General features: G+C 44.9%; 1 protein-coding gene across 6 annotated transcripts in view; it reads right to left on the bottom strand.

The window, feature by feature from the left end:
- The window catches only part of FHOD3 (formin homology 2 domain containing 3), a 411,475-nt gene extending 405,344 nt beyond the window's left edge, over positions 1-6,131 (bottom strand). For all 6 annotated transcript variants that reach the window (XM_086609099.1, XM_086609100.1, XM_086609102.1 and 3 more), the window contains exon 1: positions 5,967-6,131. In XM_086609099.1, coding sequence (XP_086465225.1) covers positions 5,967-6,131 — 165 coding nt within the window. The remainder of the gene's footprint in view (positions 1-5,966) is intronic.
- Positions 6,132-18,275: the final 12,144 nt, after the last annotated feature.

The following is an 18,275-nucleotide window of genomic DNA, read 5'->3' as shown; positions in this document are numbered from 1 at the left end:
CTTCCTATTCATCTCCTTCGTTTGATTACAAACCTCTAGGAAACACATGGTGATGCAAGTTTCCAGAGGCTGCATCTGACCAATTTGTGATTTCAAAATTTAGCAGTAACCCTAAAAACTACCAGCACACTTGCTTCCGTCATTCTTGACACTGAGTTCTACAAAGACTCTTGAGCTCTGAGCAGCCAAACAGAGTGACTTGCAAGAGAGAAGTGCCAAATTCAGGAATTAGATCTCTGGAATAGGTCTGCTCCCCGGCTTTTACAATACCGCTTTTAAGCCTAGATCAAACAAGTGAACCGAACTATAACTTGTTCGAACTGTAACTTGTCAGAAGAACCTTGCAAGAACTTCAAAGACCTCTTACGTTAAAATGCCGAAGATAAAGCCCAGCATTTGACAGTTACTTTGTATCTGCTGTAGGGGTATCTCTGCTCCTTTGAAGGCCTACACCGCAGAAGACAATAAGCAGCCAGAGACTGGGCAGCTTTTCACAGTTGTGCTTTTGAGTGGGTGTTTATACTCCCCCAGAAGAGTGTGTTTCACACAGGACTCCGATGCAGCTTGTAGTTTCAAGTCAGAAGACAGAGATGGATCCTACCCCCTGCGCCCTCATAAATACTTTCCTAGAAAATTCAAGCACACACGACCACCACAGGATCAATCTCTTGAAGCACGAGACTTTATCAACTCCAGAAATACTTGGCTAGATCCAGAAAACTTCAGAAACCTGCTGGAAATAACCGTTGTATTAAATGCCCTCTTCTCTCCAAGTATGAGAAAGGGCTGATGTCCGCCTGCCTCAGGGAGAATATGAAAGACCTAGGCATCTTGACAGCCCTCAACTAAAATATTCCCCAGTCCTCAGCAGCGACACCTGCAGAAGGTATCAGCCAGTTTCCCCTGCCTGTGGGTTCATTTTCCCTGGGATAGTGATGATATTCCACTTTCTGTCTTCTATTCTTCAGCTCCCATGAAGAGTATAACGACCAACCCAAAAATGCTCTCTTCAGAGAACAGCTGCTCTATTTATCGCTACCTCCAGCAGGATCAGGATCCAAACCATCCTCTCTTCTTCTGCTTTCGCCCAGCCTCTGTGCACTAAGGCATTTCTTAATGCCACTGTGCTTCAAGGAAACCCGGGGAAAAGGAGCCAGTTGGTAGGTTTTCTGTTCTCAGGAAACCTGAGGTTGACACCAGGATATAGCCTGGCACTGAGTTCAGTGCCAGAGTGGAGTTCCATGCCAGGACACAACCCAGTGGAACAGCCCCTGCGATCAGTTTACATCACACCATGCCCCAGAGCCGGCCCTGGCTTTAATCTAGGGCTAAATCACAGCAGCTGAAGACGGAAATCTGGATGGTCTCTTTATGAATGAAACTCCCAAATCCCTCTAGTGCTCGCTGGATTTATTTGCTTATACCACTGTTTTTTGAATGACACTGTTCCTAATTACAAATTCTTGGAAGAGATTTAAACACAGAAGTAGCCTCCAGTTTTCTCAGAGGGAACAGGAGGTCAAAACCACTATCCTTATAGCACTGTATCTCCCCTTCCCACTATGACCACCAGCACACCATATGCACTGTGAGATTTTTTGGGTTTCCATTATTACACAAAGTATTTCAAATACATTTTCTTGATAAATTAGACAGTGTGACTTCCTATATTCTTGTAAACATTATTACAGAGCTGCCCCAACACTGAACAGTACTGTGAGATGTGAAAACAGAATATGGCAACATACTCAGCGTGCTGTAATTATATGAATAAGTTATAATGAAGATGATCTCTAAAAAAAGCACACCACTTGACATCGGGCATGTATATATATCCACTCTCCTGAACGACCCTGTGTCAGCAAGTCGTAAGTATCAAGTAACTCAAAGCAATTCAAAACCAACAAACCCAAAGTACCAAATTAGATTCAAAGAGCATTATTGGCACCAGGCCTGAGCCACAAATTTAGATCCAGTTCTGAATTTTCCCAAGGCTCACAGAAATGGGCAAAAGGGACATCTGAATTCAGAGTCCAGACTAGATCAAGTTCTTGTTCATACAACAGACAGTAAGAGAGATCTAATATCTTCAGAAACAAAGCAGTAAAAAAGCTAAATCCAAAATGGCACCTCAGGCAGTCAAATCCGTTTAAGCAACCCACAAAAGCTCTGCAACATGGCTTAATTACTCTGCAAGAATTTGCGGATGTGGATGTGGCTAGAAGTACCATAACAGAATTTGTGGTACTTCATTGCATCAGCAACTAAGATGGTGCATCACCATCGAGCACCAAGGCACCTGAAACCACAGGGGATACCCAAGGCAAGCGTTCCTGATGGCAGTGCCCTGCTCCAGGCATGCCTGATGCACTCCCAAGGCAGAACTGAGCACAACCCAGGGTACAGTAAGCTGCTTCATCCAGAGATACGGTTGTAGGGAAAGGTGTGCGCGCAGTGAGAAGTGGGGCGGGGAAAGGGTGAGGGACAATGTTACAATTAGGCCCCCAATTCTGAGTGAAAGGAGTGCAGATACCTTTCTTCTCAGTTTTCTCTATCAACTGGTTTAGGTGCTCCGTCTCATCCAGATACTTGACGCATTCAGGGCGGTAAAGCCTATCCTAGTCAGTGTTGATGGAACTCAGTCACCTAACTTCACTGGGCTCCTCCACGACGATCTACAAACACTGCCACTCAGAAGACACTTTACAAATCTAGACTCGTATCCAGACTCAAGTATACTTGTAAGTTTAAAGAGATGCAGCAGTAAAACCAGCGTATGAAATCAAGAGTTGTACCTCTAAAGAACTGGCCTAAAGAAATGCTGCCCTTTGGAGTCAAACTATAACATTCCTTGGTTACAAAAAAGCTAGTAACGACATACTATGACAGGTCAGAATGTCAAAGCCTTCTTCGTTTGAGTTTTAAATGGTCTTCTTAACAATTATTTATAATGTTTAACTTACACTGACCTGCAATATACAAGTTATTTTATTAGCAAAAATACTGTCATCACTACAAATTTCAACTCAGCAATGGCAAAAACGTGACACCCACTGAAGTGAGCTGGATTCCCGCTGTTGACTTCGCTCCCACAAGTATATCCCACAGCTGTACGCTCCCTATGCAGCAATGTACAAACCAGTGGGTGATTTGAAGGCAGCAAGTTAGCACCTCCCTTCAGAGCATGAGTCAATATTCAAAAGATCGTAACTTAAAAACTGATGAAAGAAAACTAGCATTGATCATTCAAACTTGCTGGCCAAAAGGTCAACAGTTTAGAAGATTTCAGGAATGATTTAGACATCAGCACTAGTATTTGAATTATAAACTCCTACATCTGTTTCAAGGTATTTTGCTCTAGTCACCATCAGGGTACTAAATGGACCATCAATCCATTAGCTCACTAATTTTCAAAGTAATTCATCAACCAAGGCTCAAATGTGTCAACATGAACTGACACCTGAATTTCAACCTACGCTCTGCTTTGACAGCTGCATTCCTACGAGATCACATAGTTTGTCCTGATCTCTGGGAGAAACGGAGGAAAATCCTTCTTGGTCAACTGATGTGGTGATCTTCTAGAGACCAGGTGACTACAGTCTTGAGGAAAAGCTGCAGAAAGACTGTTCCCACCTCCGAAAAAGGAAAGCCTGTCCTTAAAAAGTGGCACTACACACACAAAGATGTAACGTCAAACACAGAAAGTTTGCACAAACTGCAAGTGCACACAAAGAACTAAACTTTCTGTATAACTAGCAAAGGTAAACAAGCGTAATCAACCTTTTTTTTTTTTTCTTTGTAGAAGCTAAGAGAAGGCCAAGAGACATAATTAAGGACTCTAGAAATAGGTCCTGCAAACACAAAGGTAACAGTAACTATGTAAGCAGATTTCTATGAGCCTGCCCACATCATTAAAACAACAGAAACAAAACGTTTGTAAGAGACAGAACCTCCGATTAACAAGTCACTGGGACAGGACCTGCCTTTAGCAGAGTAGCTATCCTTGAGCAGCTGGGTTTACAGCACCTGTAGAGTCTTAAGCCATCTTTCATTCAAAGGCTGTTAAGTCCAGTTTCCAAACATTAAACAAACTTCTGAGACACGCTGCACGCTGAAACACTGGGCAGGAGTGAAACGTATAGAAGAGACCATGGGTTTTGGATGGCTCCTAAGACACTGAGCCCTGGTTTTCTTTGGGTTAGTACGGGGTTACAAAAAAACCGCCAGGACGGTATTCAAAGGAAAGTAAAAGCAAAACAACACAATGGAATACCCTTGAAAACAAGGTTGAATTAACTGTAAAAACACACTTCAAACCATCTTTTTATTTACTTCATTAGGTGTCAGAATCCGTGCTGCCCTTCTTTTAATTAGCTCTGACTCCAAAAAAAGCCTCCCTTGAAAACAATGGGACCAGCCTCTGAATTGGGGACGACTGAGCACATGAAAACAGAATTGACCCAGCACACCAAGAGCTTCCAAGTGTTTTGTGTGTTAGGCAGAGCTCTGTTCACTGGATGCTGTATCCTTGGCAACTATTATGCGAGAAACGGTTCTACAAATGCAAAACTTCTGTCTGCTCCAAGAGCTTTTCTCTGAAATACTTTTATGGGGTTTTGAATATCCTTAAATCTGAGGGTACACACAGCCCTTTGTCATCTTCCCGCAAGCTTGCGAGAGCAAGATACAAAACAAGAAGTGATGTTAAGAGAGTATTTTCCTCCCACTTCATCAGAGAGCGAATAAAAGTTTTACAACTTTTACTTTGTTTTCTTCTGGGAAGAAAAAAGAAGTGGGCATTTTTCCCTTTTTCTGCAGTGAACTCTGCAGAGCTTATGTGCAGATATAAGATAATAATGAAAGGATATTATTATTATGTCAATCAATGGCATTGCTTTGAGAACTGAAAATTCAAGGATCATGCCCGGGTGCCTGACTTCAAGGGCAGAACTACAGATGCCAGCATACGTATTAGAAGAAGTATGCAAGGAGAGATAGGTAAGATTTGGCAAAGGCCATGGCAGAAACACGCTGCAGCTCTTCGCAAGAGGCACTAGTAGTACCAATGGCTTGAAGGGCAGCAGACACACTGCTATTTTTACCAAAGCCCTTGCTGTAACTGCCTAGCTCATTAAACCTTACCACAGCAAAGCTCGGATCCTGCCTGCATGACCGTGCTCCTGGCAGTTTGGCTGTCCTTAAACAACACGTTATTCCTCAATATAGAGCCACAGAATCATAGAATGGTTAGGGTTGGAAGGGACCTCAAAGATCGTCTAGTTCCAAGCCCCCTGCCATGGGCAGGGACATCTTCCACTACACCAGGTTGCTCAAAGCCTCATCCAACCTGGTCTTGAACACTTCCAGGGATGGGGCATCTACAACTTCTCTGGGCAACTTGTTCCAGTGTCTCACCATCCTCATTGTAAAAAAAATTGTTCCTTATATCCAATGTAAATCTCCCCTCTTTCAGTTTAAACCATTGCCCCTTGTCCTGTCACTACACGCCCTAGTAAAAAGACCCCCAGATGGTTCAGACAACGCTAGCAAGGTACAGGCACGTAGTATTTGATACCCACCCAGGGCTCTGGTTTGGTGCTGGGGAATTTTTTCTCTTGAGGAAACGTACAGCAGCTACAGACAGCGCAGAGGAGGCAGCTGCCCTTGGAGGCGTTTGGGAACACAGGAGAGCAGCAGGGGAGCCCCTCCGGCGTCCCCCCGGGCCTCTCCCCAGGACCCGAGGAAATATTTACACCGCCGAGGCTAGGGATCGCGCCGGCGGGGCACGGGAGCCGGGGCAGCCCCTCCGCCGGGCGCCCTCCCCGCACAGCCCCGCCGGGCGCGGAGCCCGGGCCGGGGCCGGCCGCCGCCTTTCGGCCCGTCTTCCCCGCGGCCGGGCTCCTGCGGCGAGGCCGCTGCCCTTCGCCCGGTGTCCCCCCGGACCCCCGCCCAGCCGCCCCCGGTACCTTCTGCGGGGCGCGGAGGAGGCGGTGCACGCCGGCCAGCTGGGTGGCGAGCGGGATGTCCTCCCGGAAGGTGTACAGCGGCGGCCGGGTGGGCTCGGGGAAGTTGGTGCTGTTGAAGGGGTCGGTGTCATCCAGCAGCTGCACCCGGCACACCAGCGTGGCCATGGCGCATCCATCCACCGCCGCGGCCGGTGGAGCGGGCACCCCCCAAGTCACCGACAGCGAGGCGCTGCGAGCGTGCCCGCCGCCGGCGGAGCGCGGCACTCCCCTCCCGACCGCACAGCCTCCCCGGCGAGGGATGGCCGGCCGGCCGGCCAGCAGCCTCCCGGCTGGCTCCCCGAGCGAGCGCCGGCCGCCTCACAGCCGCTGCGCCTCAGGGAGGCGGCCCATGGCCCCTTCCCCGCCGGGATCCACGAGAGCGGGCGCGCTTCAGGCCGAGAACGGAGACGGCGCCGGAGCCGCGGGGCGCGGGCGGAGCAGCAGCGGCAGCAGCTCCCCCTTGCCCACCCGCTGCGCGCCGAGCGGGCAGCGGGACTGCCGCGCCGGGCGCAGGCGGCTCCGCAGCAGCGCCGGGCAGAGGGCGGCCGGCGCCCCCCCGCGGCCGGCAGCGGCACCGCCCCCTAAGGGCGCCCAGGCGGCTCCCCCCTCCTCCTCCTCCTCCTGAGACCTCCCCGCGGCGGGCGGGAAGGAGATTCCGCCCGGGATCCCCCGCCTCCGCCGGGCCGGGTGGAGAGGGAAGGGAAGGCGAGCGGGGCCGTTAGTCTCTCCTGCTGCGGCAGGGGAGAGGGAGGGGAGGGACCCGACCCTCCCCCCGCAGCCCTCCCGCTCTGCCTCGGGGCCGAGAGACCTTCGCCTTGGGGCGGAACAGCGGCTGCCGCCGGCGCGGGCACTGCCGGCCTCGGGCACCGCGCCCCGCCAGGGCCTTGTTGGGGGAGCGGGTGAAGAGGGGGCGCGGGAGGAGTGGTCCCCGCCGTGAGGGACGGGGCCGCGGGGCGCGCGGCGCGGGCAGTCGGCCCCTCGCAGCGCCCAGGGGTGCGGGGCCCTCTCCCGTCGGAAGCACGCTGGCACTAAGCTCGGCCTTGCTGCCACAAACGTCCCGAATGTCCTACATCTTTAGTATAGTATTAATCCAGTTAAAAAAAAAGGAAGATTTTTGCTTGGGGAGAAAAAAAATTAGAAACTGACCTGAAACCTGGGTGTTCGGCCAAGACCATTCCGTGGGTTTCTCTGTATTTGTAGAAAACCCTCTTTGCCATCAGGGTTGTACGCACCCGGGGTTCGTCCGGCTTCCCAGAGGGAACGACCCCGGTGGCCTCTCCAGCCTGGGCAGGAGACATGCCGGGAGCTGCCTGGCTTCACAGCTCGGCTGCCCTCCTGCCTTAGGCCTGTGCTTTCCTTCTTCCCGGGGGAAGACGAGGACGGAGCACCAAGCACCCAGCGCAGGCGCAGAGCACGGCGTTGCGCTCTTCAAGTTGAATCGGTGCCGCAGGGATGGAGGATGCACGTGCCCTGGTCTCAGGGGCATGGGGTGCAGGAGAAGGACCATGAAATAAATTACAGGTGAAATAACGAGAACAAAGGGTCTCGCTCTCCTGGGGGAACGGCTACAGTTCCCCAAGATGAGCATCTGCCCAAGAGGATGCATCACACTTTATGCCGTGACTCATGACTGCCTATCCTTTCTCCTTCGCAGAGAGGGCTGTGGGACAAGAGCTGTAGTGCTGTGAGAAACAGAGGGGATTTATCACATAAATGTGTCTCAAGCAAGAAAGCATGACCTCCAGATCATAGCGTTCGCATGAAGCAACTGTTTCCTCCCAAAATGATTACTGGTTTGGGAGTATTTGTCAGCACTGGGACAAAAGGGGATTTCTGTCCACACGTGGTCTGAGCTGTTTCTGTTATTCTCGGGACTAACTTGTCATGATTCGGTTTTGCCAGCAGTTATGCATATTTTCAGAAAAGAGCATCTAGCACGAAGACTGCTAAAGTCAAGAAGGATTTCAGAAGCTGTCTTGCCATTTCAGATATTTCACTGGTGATGTTTCATCCACTTCTTTTTTTCTTTTCTTTTATCTTGGACAAGAAAAAGGGCCTATGGGTTGTCTCACCCCATTTCTCGTCACCACCTCTCAGTTGTGATTCTCATACACCATCGGAAGTTACACATAGTGAAGTCCTGATTTTGAGTTTTGTATCTAAGCAATCTCAAATTCGTATTTTACAAAGAAATATGTTTTTGTATCTGCTTTAGTACCAACAATTTAGTTTCTAGAGAAAACAGAATTGCTGCATATGTCTGCTTATTTACATTGTATATTTTTGTCACCATGTAAAGTTAAGATTAAACAGGATATCTTGGTTTTCTTAATCATAATTTACTTAATTGCCATTTATACTAAACTTCCATTTTTGTAAAACGAATTTGTACATTTGCTGCTAATCAGTGATCCATATGAGGTGGCATGATTGCTGTTCTTGCTATTCATTGGATTAATCCTGACTTTTGCTGAATTAATACATGGTACTTGTCTCCTTTCAGAGGCAATAATACTTGGGGGGCAGTTTTAAATAAATCATGGAAGACAAGATTTTGTATAGAGTCTATGTGACAGCATCTGCTGTCTTTCCTCCAATACCAGAAAACAAAACCAGGATGACTGCAATCCTTGGAGCCAACAGAGGTTGGATGACTCCAAGGATCAACATCAAAATGTCTAGCCGCAGACTCTAAATCCCATAAAGAAGAATTAGGCATTGTGTGTTATGATCTTCAACTGGATTTCCAAATACAAGGTGGCCGGTGGAGATACATTTTATGGCCAGGCTGCAGAAAGAAAGTAGAGCAATACAAACATGAAAGGATCCTGAGTCAGCCAGAGCTTTGAGGTACATCTACCTATACTTTTTTCCCAATTCTAAACATCTCCAAACCACTATAGACCTCTGAATTTGAGAAGCTGGATTTTATTTGAATTTGAATTACATCAACACAGGTGTAAAGAGAAAATGCAGATCTGCTGGATAAAACAGAATAACATTACAAGGTCGGTGTGGATGCGTTCGTGTGTGTGTAGAGGGAGAGATACGCATCTAAATTCCATATTTGAATGGTTTACCGCCTTTCTACGTATTCTTCAGGTGCCTTTGTGAAGTATTGGAGCAGGCTGCCCAGGGAGGTGGTAGAGGAGTCCCCAATCCCTGGAAGTGTTTAAAAACCATGTGGATTTGGTGTTGAGGAACATGGTTTAGGGACCCTGACAGTGCAGGGTGAATGGTTGAACTCGATCATCTTGATTGAGGGTCTCTTCCAACCAAATGATTCTATGATTGTATGATTCTGTCATTCTGTATGATTCTGTGATTCTGAACCTATGGTCTCTTTCCAGCAACCTGAGCCAGGGCTCTGCATAGTTTGTTCTCTCCTCTTCCAAACAGTCACCAGTTCCTGCTCCTGCTGCAAAGCTGTCCCTTGTCCTTTGAAAAGTCCTTCCCCCACACTCTGCCTGCTTCGCAGCCTGCAGGAAAGCACTCTCTCCTCTCGTCTCCTCTCCTCTCCTGCAAGGTTTTATTTATTCAGTGCAGCAGCTAAAACAAGGGAGGCGACTTGCCTTCCTGCTGTCCCGCTACAGCCTTTCACCTGAACACAGATGGCGTCTTTTGAAAGACCTTGACACACACGGTAAAAGCAAACGAAGAGCCATGTGCTGCCTGTCAGAGGTACGCGGGCATTGCATCTGGAAAGACCATCAGAGACACAACAAGAACAGCGTATGTGGTCGTCTCACCCCATTCCTCATCACAGAAGGTAAGGCCTCCTCAGAGACAGCATTTTCTTCAGTCATGCTGAATGAAATCGGTGTTCAGGAGCTCTGGGGAACCCTCAGCAAAGTCCGAGCTGTGGTCCTGCTGCCTTCCGTGACATCACGGATGAGTGAGCCCCCTTCCCAGGGCAGGCAACTGAGATGGGCTGTGTTACTCGTTGACCTTGGGGCCCCCGAGTCCATCTCACAAACCCTTTCCAAAAAACAAAGCCTGCGCACGATCAAGTTCACAGTTTTAAGCTCCCAAGTTCTTTTTACAAAAATATCAGGGGGAAATCCTTCACGTGCACACATTTTTCAGGAATGAAACATAACTTAGGAGTTTTCATTTAGGGCTGATTTATTCTTCTAACTCATCCCCTTGTTGGCATTTCTTAAAAATACATCGTTGAATGAGTTAAGATGGTGTGTCAAGCTTAAATTTGAATTTTATTATTGTTGAAACCTGAATGTTAAAATAACATAGTTTTTTGTCTTTAATTTCCTCTTTTTTATTAAAAATAAAAAAATATATGTATGATGGAAAGTTATTGAAAGCATATTCTTCAACCCAAGGACCACCCAGACACAACGTAAATATGTGTTTAAGCAGTTTTAAAAAATGATCCTAGGTATCCGAGCAATTGAAATAGCTCCACGGGAATATTAGTTTTTCCAGTATATCACCATGTCAATGTAGATCTAGATGCATGATGATGAGATTGCAGTGCGAGCAGGTGAAGTAGCCAGTCCCTTAACTTCTTTATCTCTCTCTTTCAGACAAATTGAACTGCTTTCCAAATTTCATTTTTCAACTTCAAGCCAATTTTAGTTATGGGAGAACAAAAGCAATTTTAACTTCCATGATTTATTCACTTAACATTAATAAAGCTGAAAAATAGCGGTCCGTTTGGTAATGGTAATCAAAATGGTCTTGCAAACCACTGGAATTAAAGTATGGTAATGAAAGCGCTGACAGATCCTTTATTGCAGAGATGGGAACAGTATTTCAGCCTTATCCACACCATAATCTGTAAATAACACTTAGCTCTCGGAGTGAAGTGTGGAGAGTGATTTATGGTCACTGTTAGCGTGGACAGGCAAATAACATTACACACTTCTCAAAATAACAGCGCGTAAGCGAAATCCAGTCTGTCACAAGACCAAGAATAATACTGTGGATTCCAGCCTTCTTCATCCAGGGATCTCAAAGCGCTTTGCTACTGTTAAACATTGCACGCTTCTTCCCGGCCCACAGATGGGGACACTGAGGAGCCAGCAGCTCAGGGATACAATTCTAATACGATTTTTTTTTTTCACAGAAGTGTTTTTTTTACCAATTGCCATGGGAACTGAATTGGGTGTCATATTACCAGATCATAGAAAACATCTTCCGCAAAGAATAGTAAAGCCCGCCTTAACGGGAAGCTTTTTCTTTGGGAGGTAAGGACTTGTAATGGCACTGAAGATTGTCAGAGGCTGGAATCAAGCTTTAATTGTGGCATCACACATTCGAATTCAGTAGATTGCTACTGAAAATTGTTCTCCTGTTGTGCCTGGTTCATACCGTATATGAAGTAATACTGTATACTACTGCTACTGGCTAATACTGTATATTGATGTTGAAGACGAGTTAGAGGTACACAATTCCAAAATCACTTGACGTCCAAAGATCCTGCACAAATCCGTAAAAACCAAGCCCTTTATTTTTCCATAGATCATACCATCCCAGGAAGTAATCTGATAGATGTTCTGGTGGTGGTCCTACAGAGTTCTCCTTTTTCCGTGCAAGTTCTACTCCAAGGCAGTCAGGTCTGGAAGATGTAACCAGTAGAGAGAGGGCGGAAAAGTGAGGTTTCTATGATGTGCACATTGAACATTTCATAGTCCTTGGTTACACAACGCACTTGCAGTCTCTCACAGGACTCCTACCTCCTTTGGCACACAGGCGAGGGGGCTTAATTCATGCACACGGATATTTTATTTCACCTTCAGTGTTTAATGCTCAAGGCCTCTTCCTGCCTTATCCATTGCATGCTACTTAAACCCTGTTCTGATGACAGAACTCATTTCCTCAGGAGATTTCCTCCAGTGCTCAGTACTAGAAGATGAATGCTTCACAACGATTTATTAATTTATTTTCACAGCACTCCTCTGCAGGGAGGAAGTCATTTTACCCCCATTTTATGGATGGAGTGTTATCAGACAAAATGGAGATGAAGTCAAAAGTAACCACCGCTCTTGGCTGTCCAAGTCCAAGCTGTCTACAACCAGATCTTGAAACCTCCAAGAACGCTACGTGTTAAAAGCGCAGCTGACAGTGACCTCAGCTTAGGCTGGATGGATGTTCCGCAGCTAGCACCAGGCTGCGCCCCGGAGGAAGAAGCACATGCAGAGAGACTCCAAAGAAGTTGCTGGGAGTGACTTTTATGTTGCACTGGAATTTTACCGTGGCAGCTTCTACTGGCCTTAATCGTGAGATCCCCTCGCCTGAGTCCTCAAGCCGCTGGCTTCAGTCACTTTAAGTGCATCAGCAAGTGAGGGCGTGAGCTTGCAGAAACCGACCTTCTCTGCTACTCAGTCTGATTCTTTCTCAGAAAGAAATGACATGTAACACATGAAGTTGTAAAGTAAAATTTGTTCTGAAAATACTCTATCCTGCATCTGTGTTAAGTATGTATATCCATGTGCAGAGCCGTTTTTTTGTGATTCTAAAGGGAATGCTTCCTGCTGTTTACTCTTCGTAACCCACACATCAAACCTCCAACCAAGGACCATGCATGCTTTATCAAATTCCAGTTCAAGCTCTCAAGCCCATGGATGCCAGTGAGGCCACAAACATGTCTAAAGTGTCAAAAGACATAGGTGTGAGACAACAGGAGAAATCAAGCACCACTTAAGAGCTATTTCTGCTTGCGGGATCTTTTACCATTTGTAATGTTACAGGGCCGTAACCATATATGATTTTTGAAACAATGACTTGTTCTCCAGAACTGGTCATTAAAACCAGACAAAAATTCAGGCTTCAAATCAAAGTCCTCCTTTCATCACTGTGGTGTGTCTTCTATAGATTTTCTGTCCATTTTTCATTATCCGCCTTTAAAAAACAAGAAGCTGAGTGAATTCTTCCAGGGGATGTGAATGTTGCTCCTTTCCTGGGAGTGGCTGATTAGGATGAGGGGGAGGAGGTTGCACAGCTTGAAGAGTATGGCAAGGCAGAGAGTGAGGGTCACAGGAGAGAGAGACTCCAGAGTCTGCAGATCATGCTCAGACAGAGAGGTTGCTGAGTTAGGTCACAGAAGCGCTGGAAAAAATACCTGCTAGGGAGCAGAGGGGAGGCTGCACAGCTTGGTGCAACTGGAAGTTACTGAATTGACTGCAAATAAAACTGGAAGCGAGGTCTGATTCCACACTGCAAGAACATGGCAGGAGGAACTGGTTACAAGCATTTTCTGTTCTGTTCTGGATTCCTCACTTTGATTTTAATGAAAATATACTAGCCTCTGTTCTAACGCAGTCTGGCTTTTGAGCTGAAAATTCATTTGGTCCATTTTGAGAAGTTCATTTTAGGGAAGGGTGTAGACAGAGCTCCTCTCTCTTCATTTTCCTCCTCATTCTGTGATGCACACTGTGCACTAATGGATGACAGCATAGTCGTTGCAGGGGTTTGCTGAACTTTGTCTTCAGAGAGGATGTGAGGCAAAGGCTATTTCCAGAAGCAAAATGAGACTACGATGGACTAGTTTTCTGTCCTGGTATGGCAAATTCTGTAAGGTCCTCCCAAAAATTTCAGTAATTCCCGGCTCAGTAGTCAGCTGTAAACATTGTTCAAAGTGATTTTTTTGTTTGGCTCGGCAATGGGAGTTGATAATTTCATTTCAGTGGGATAAAGAATGAAGCACAATCCTTCTTCACCATTGTAAAAGAGTGCGTGAACTGAAAAAAAAAACCACAAGCAGCAGTGAGAATGGTTGGCAAGATGCTGCTTATTCTTTGACATTTGGATTTTAATAGAAATTGACATTGATTTTATCAAAGATAATGATATCTTGCTAGTATGAGATCTTACCATAAAACTCAGCTAATCAGTCTTTCTTGGAAAATGGGAAGACACTGCCTTGGATTACATCTACTGCTGTATGTGGGTTAGTGATGTGAGGACTAGCAAGGCTTACATTACTTAGCCAGCAAATTATATTTTCAGATGGAATTCATGCCACTGCTCGCTCTTTAATTTTCTTCTAAGCCAAAAAGCTCGTGTTTCACACACATTTGTACAGAAAGCTTCTATCCTTAAAGGAGTAACAAGAAGAAGGAAATGGGCATGGAGTAACCTGCTTACAGACGTGCTGAAGCCGTGATGAACTTTTTTTTCAGTTTAATAGAAACAAATACCAGACTGGACACCAGCAGTACAGACGTTTAACAGTCAACAGCTGGGAACATGGTGGCCATTTGCTGACACAGGACCGTAACTGACGACTTCTGAAAAACCGTCAAGACCCAGTTCATTTTTTAATGTCTTTTCTAATATAAGTAAGAATGGCCTTTCCATGAGGGAAACAGCACACTTTATTTTGAAATCTGAGTGTCTGAAATTTACTTTAATTTGTATCTTACCATCAACATCAACCCATGGATTAAGTAATTGTTACCACGTCACTTTGTATCTCATAACGTAGTGCTGAGTTTTGCCTTGGTGACTTGTATAAACTAAACTCTGGAGAAGAAAAAATAGTTTGTCATTTTGCGTTTTGGGTGTCCACTTTGCATTGTGGATGCTCATTTGATGCAAACTGGTCTAGAAACTAGGAAGCTTAAAATAAATATGTTTCAAGGGGAAGAGAGTTTATGGGAAAAAAAACCACAAATGATTGAAGGTGTGCTTGGCAGTTTATCAATCCTTTTGTCAACAAAATGAGCTTCTACGGCATTTAAAATTTGTCTTCGTAGTTGGGCTTTTGCACCTTAAGTTAGTTATCTGCTAATTAAGATACTACTTAAAATATATTTTCCCCAGTCAGTGTGTACACATCCAGCAAGTGTATTCCAAGCTTGGACCAAGAATAAATATTTGTGGCTTGAAGAAAACACGGGGGAGTGTTTGTATCAACTTTTATAAACATATGAAGTGACTGCAGATAATCCAGCATTATTTATTTTGACGTAAAGAGTCCCGTGCTGACATAAACATCCTCCTTGCAAAATTAATTGTTACTAATTTTGTAAACATAAGTTCATAAGCAAATTCTGGAGACAATTGGATCAGGAGACTATTAGTCTTAGTAACCAGTATCGCCTACCTCAGGGTGCAGAGCAAGAGTTTTCCGCATAAGAAATTGCAAGATAATTTGTGCATACAATTTTAATGATAAACACTATTTAGCAGATGATTTTGTATACTCCACAAAAGTTTAAGTTTTAAATACTCCTCTTAAATACACTTTTCTAAATTCATATGTTCTTACCAGTATAAATACTTCCTCTTTTCTTGAATGCCATCATATACTTGACCTCACCACGGTCTCACAGCAATGAATTCCATAGGCTAAATATGTATTTTCAAAGCCATCCCCTTCATCATTTTGGAATTTCACTATTTTCAATTTTCTTGAAAGCTTGCATTATAAGACAACTACACAGACATTAATATTTTTCCTTTTTACAGCATTCATTGTTTTAAATAGTTCTATCTTCTTCATTTTTTTCACTTCTTCTGTAAAATAAACACCTATAATATTTTCTTCCTCTCTTCAAATGGAAGTTTTACATTCCTCTGCTATTTTTTGGTCCATCTCTGAACATGCTGTATGTTTGGTTTATACTTTGGGGAGTGGAAAGATGAAAAATGGACAGAGAATTGTAAAAGTAAAAATAAACTATCCCCATAAACCCATTGTAATATTTTCTGTATTAGTTTTCATCCCATTCCTTATGCATCCAAATATTTTTATTTATTAATTTTTTGCCTTTGCGGCCCCTGGTGTACACAGAGCAGGAGTTTCCTCTAACTCTTCACACTAAAATCATGATATTTTCCTGGAACGGGCACGGTTACTATAGAACCTAATAAGACATTGTACCAGATGCATACTGCTTCTTCCTATGCTATGCAGATACACATTGCATATTTTAAGTTTTCTGGATAATTTGTTGGAAAGACTGGTCTTACCTCATCTCTCTTGTGTACATCAATGTGCATGTAAATTTGATCGTAAATATTTGTATGCATAGGCAAACAGAGATTTCATGCATATTCCATGCTTATGGGAGCAATTAAATGTCTCTCTTGGGCTGCAGGTGTCCATTTTGAACACTGGCTTTTTGGACACTTGCAAAATATTTCCTTACTAGGATTCTTAGTTAAAATCTCCTGCTTGAGGGCTGAATGTGACAAGAATCCTGTTGCCTTTGGGCCAGCAAGCTATTTTCTGTTTTGCTCATTTGAAATGCCTTCTACCTGGGTCATAGCCTGAGTTTGCGGCTTGCAACTCATAAAATGTCCATTTTTCTTTCCTTGAAGAAACATGAAAGATCCCTAAGTACTCCAGAAGGATAGAAACCTGTTCTGCTGGTTAAAGCTTGTAGGCCTGATCCTTGGAGCTGTGCCACTTGACACCAGTCAGCTAAGGAGTTTGCCTGTTGATTTTACTTTTCAACTCAGTCCTTTGCACTTCTGCTAAGTGGTAAAGGAAAAAAAAACAACAAGCCTGCAGCGAGGTTGTTTGTCTGTCTCTTTGAACTGTGTTAGGTAAAGAGGGAAAACAGTCGCACTTCTCCAACAGTTCCCTTAGAGGTGTTGGCAGTGCCAGATGGTCACAACCAAGAGGCTCTTCTCCAGCAGGCTCTTCACTCCGCAGCCCTTGCCTAGGGCAGAAGGTGACATGTCTTGCTTCTCGGCTCGGGAAGGGACTCAATATTAGAAAGCTTTTGATATTGATATACTCTGGGCCCAAAACTTGGAACTATTCTATTCACATGGGAAGTCTTTTACTCTGGTGAACTACACAAGCTCTGAGCTAAACACAGAGGCAATGTCTGTAGGACCAGCGATGCCAAAATCCATCTCCTAACAAGGAACAGTGATAGCAAAATCTAACTCATCTGAGTGCTTCATACACACGGAGGATGATCTCACTTTTGAAACTATCGCCTGATGTTTATCGTACAGTCGCAGCATTTTCAATCAAGTGAAAGAACCCCCTGAAAGAGCTGTTTGTTTAGTTCATGCTATTCCTAAAACTCCTCTGGGTACCAGCATGTCCAGCTTACCACTTGAACTGTTAAGTCAGAAGGAACTAAAGCCTTATCTTTAATGTGACGTTGTTTCTTCCTTTCCAGCTTCCGAAAGCATCCTCAAAATAAACCTACAATGCGTAATGCTGTCGGGCTAGTCTTCACGCCGTGAGTGCAATCTGCCAGCATCTGAGGCAAGGGGCAGAAAGGGGCACATCTAATTTAGGAGGACAGAGGGCATTTTCTCCTCTTGTCCTGGAACATTCATTTTACAACATATTTTATTATTAATATTGAAAATGTCCTCTGGTTAGAAACTCGTCTGCATCCGCATGCTGCCCTCTGCTTGTTATTCCTTCACTGTAGAAAGGTACTTCTCAATGTTATCTGTATGAAAAGCTTTTAGGTTTGATTCTTTAAGTTTGATATTTTTCCCCCTTAACTGCTCAACAGTGCAAATAACCTGTAGATCTCTGCTGAGATAAGTGAAGGGAATTTTTGCTCAAGGCCACTGTGTTCAAACAGACTTGGGCAGCTCCTACTAAACCATGTAATCAAGATTCAGAAAATGACCTTGCCCTACCTCTCCTTTCAAGCCCTCAAGTAAGTGCGTGTTAGACTGTGGGTATTGAAAGTTAATGAGGCTGCAGCTAGGAAAAGTTGCATGTGAGATCACGGATGAAGCACAGATGGCTGAGGAGGATCACAGACAGCTTTCCGGATAGAGAGAAAGATATGAAGCTGGCAGTGATGTTCAGCCAGGACCTAGATAAAGAAGGAGAGAGTCCTGATTCCCACAAATTAGGCTGATGGGCTCAGTCATGAAACTGCATGAGACTGCTCATTTTCAGCACTGCGTTAGCCATAAAGACTACCCCAGCATCTGTGCTGTATGCTGCTGCGGTCAGGCAATCCCTGGACTTACCCAGATGATGAAATATGACACTCGCACAATGTACGGATTTAATACGTATTAGTACGTTGTGCTGGGAAGAAGTAATAGGTTGGCCAGATGATTGATCACAGACTATCTGGCATTCAGTAGCTGGAATTGCAGAATCAGTGACAGTCCTTTTTAGCTCTTTGAACTAGGCTGAATCTGGGTATTTGCTTAATGTTGATTTTCTTTGATTAAAAAATTCCTTCAGCTATCACAGATGTCCTTCCCATCTTTCTGTCCTCATCATAACTTGAACTGGCTACTTAGCAAAAATGAAAGCAACAGTCAAAATCCATGAAGGACTAGTATTGCAAAAGTCTGTGGGGAAAA

The sequence above is a fragment of the Tauraco erythrolophus genome, chromosome 3 (assembly GCF_009769465.1).
Source record: "Tauraco erythrolophus isolate bTauEry1 chromosome 3, bTauEry1.pri, whole genome shotgun sequence".
NCBI classification, from domain to species: Eukaryota; Metazoa; Chordata; class Aves; order Musophagiformes; family Musophagidae; genus Tauraco; species Tauraco erythrolophus.
Note: the sequence above shows the minus strand (reverse complement) of the source record. Positions and strands in the feature narration are given on the sequence as shown.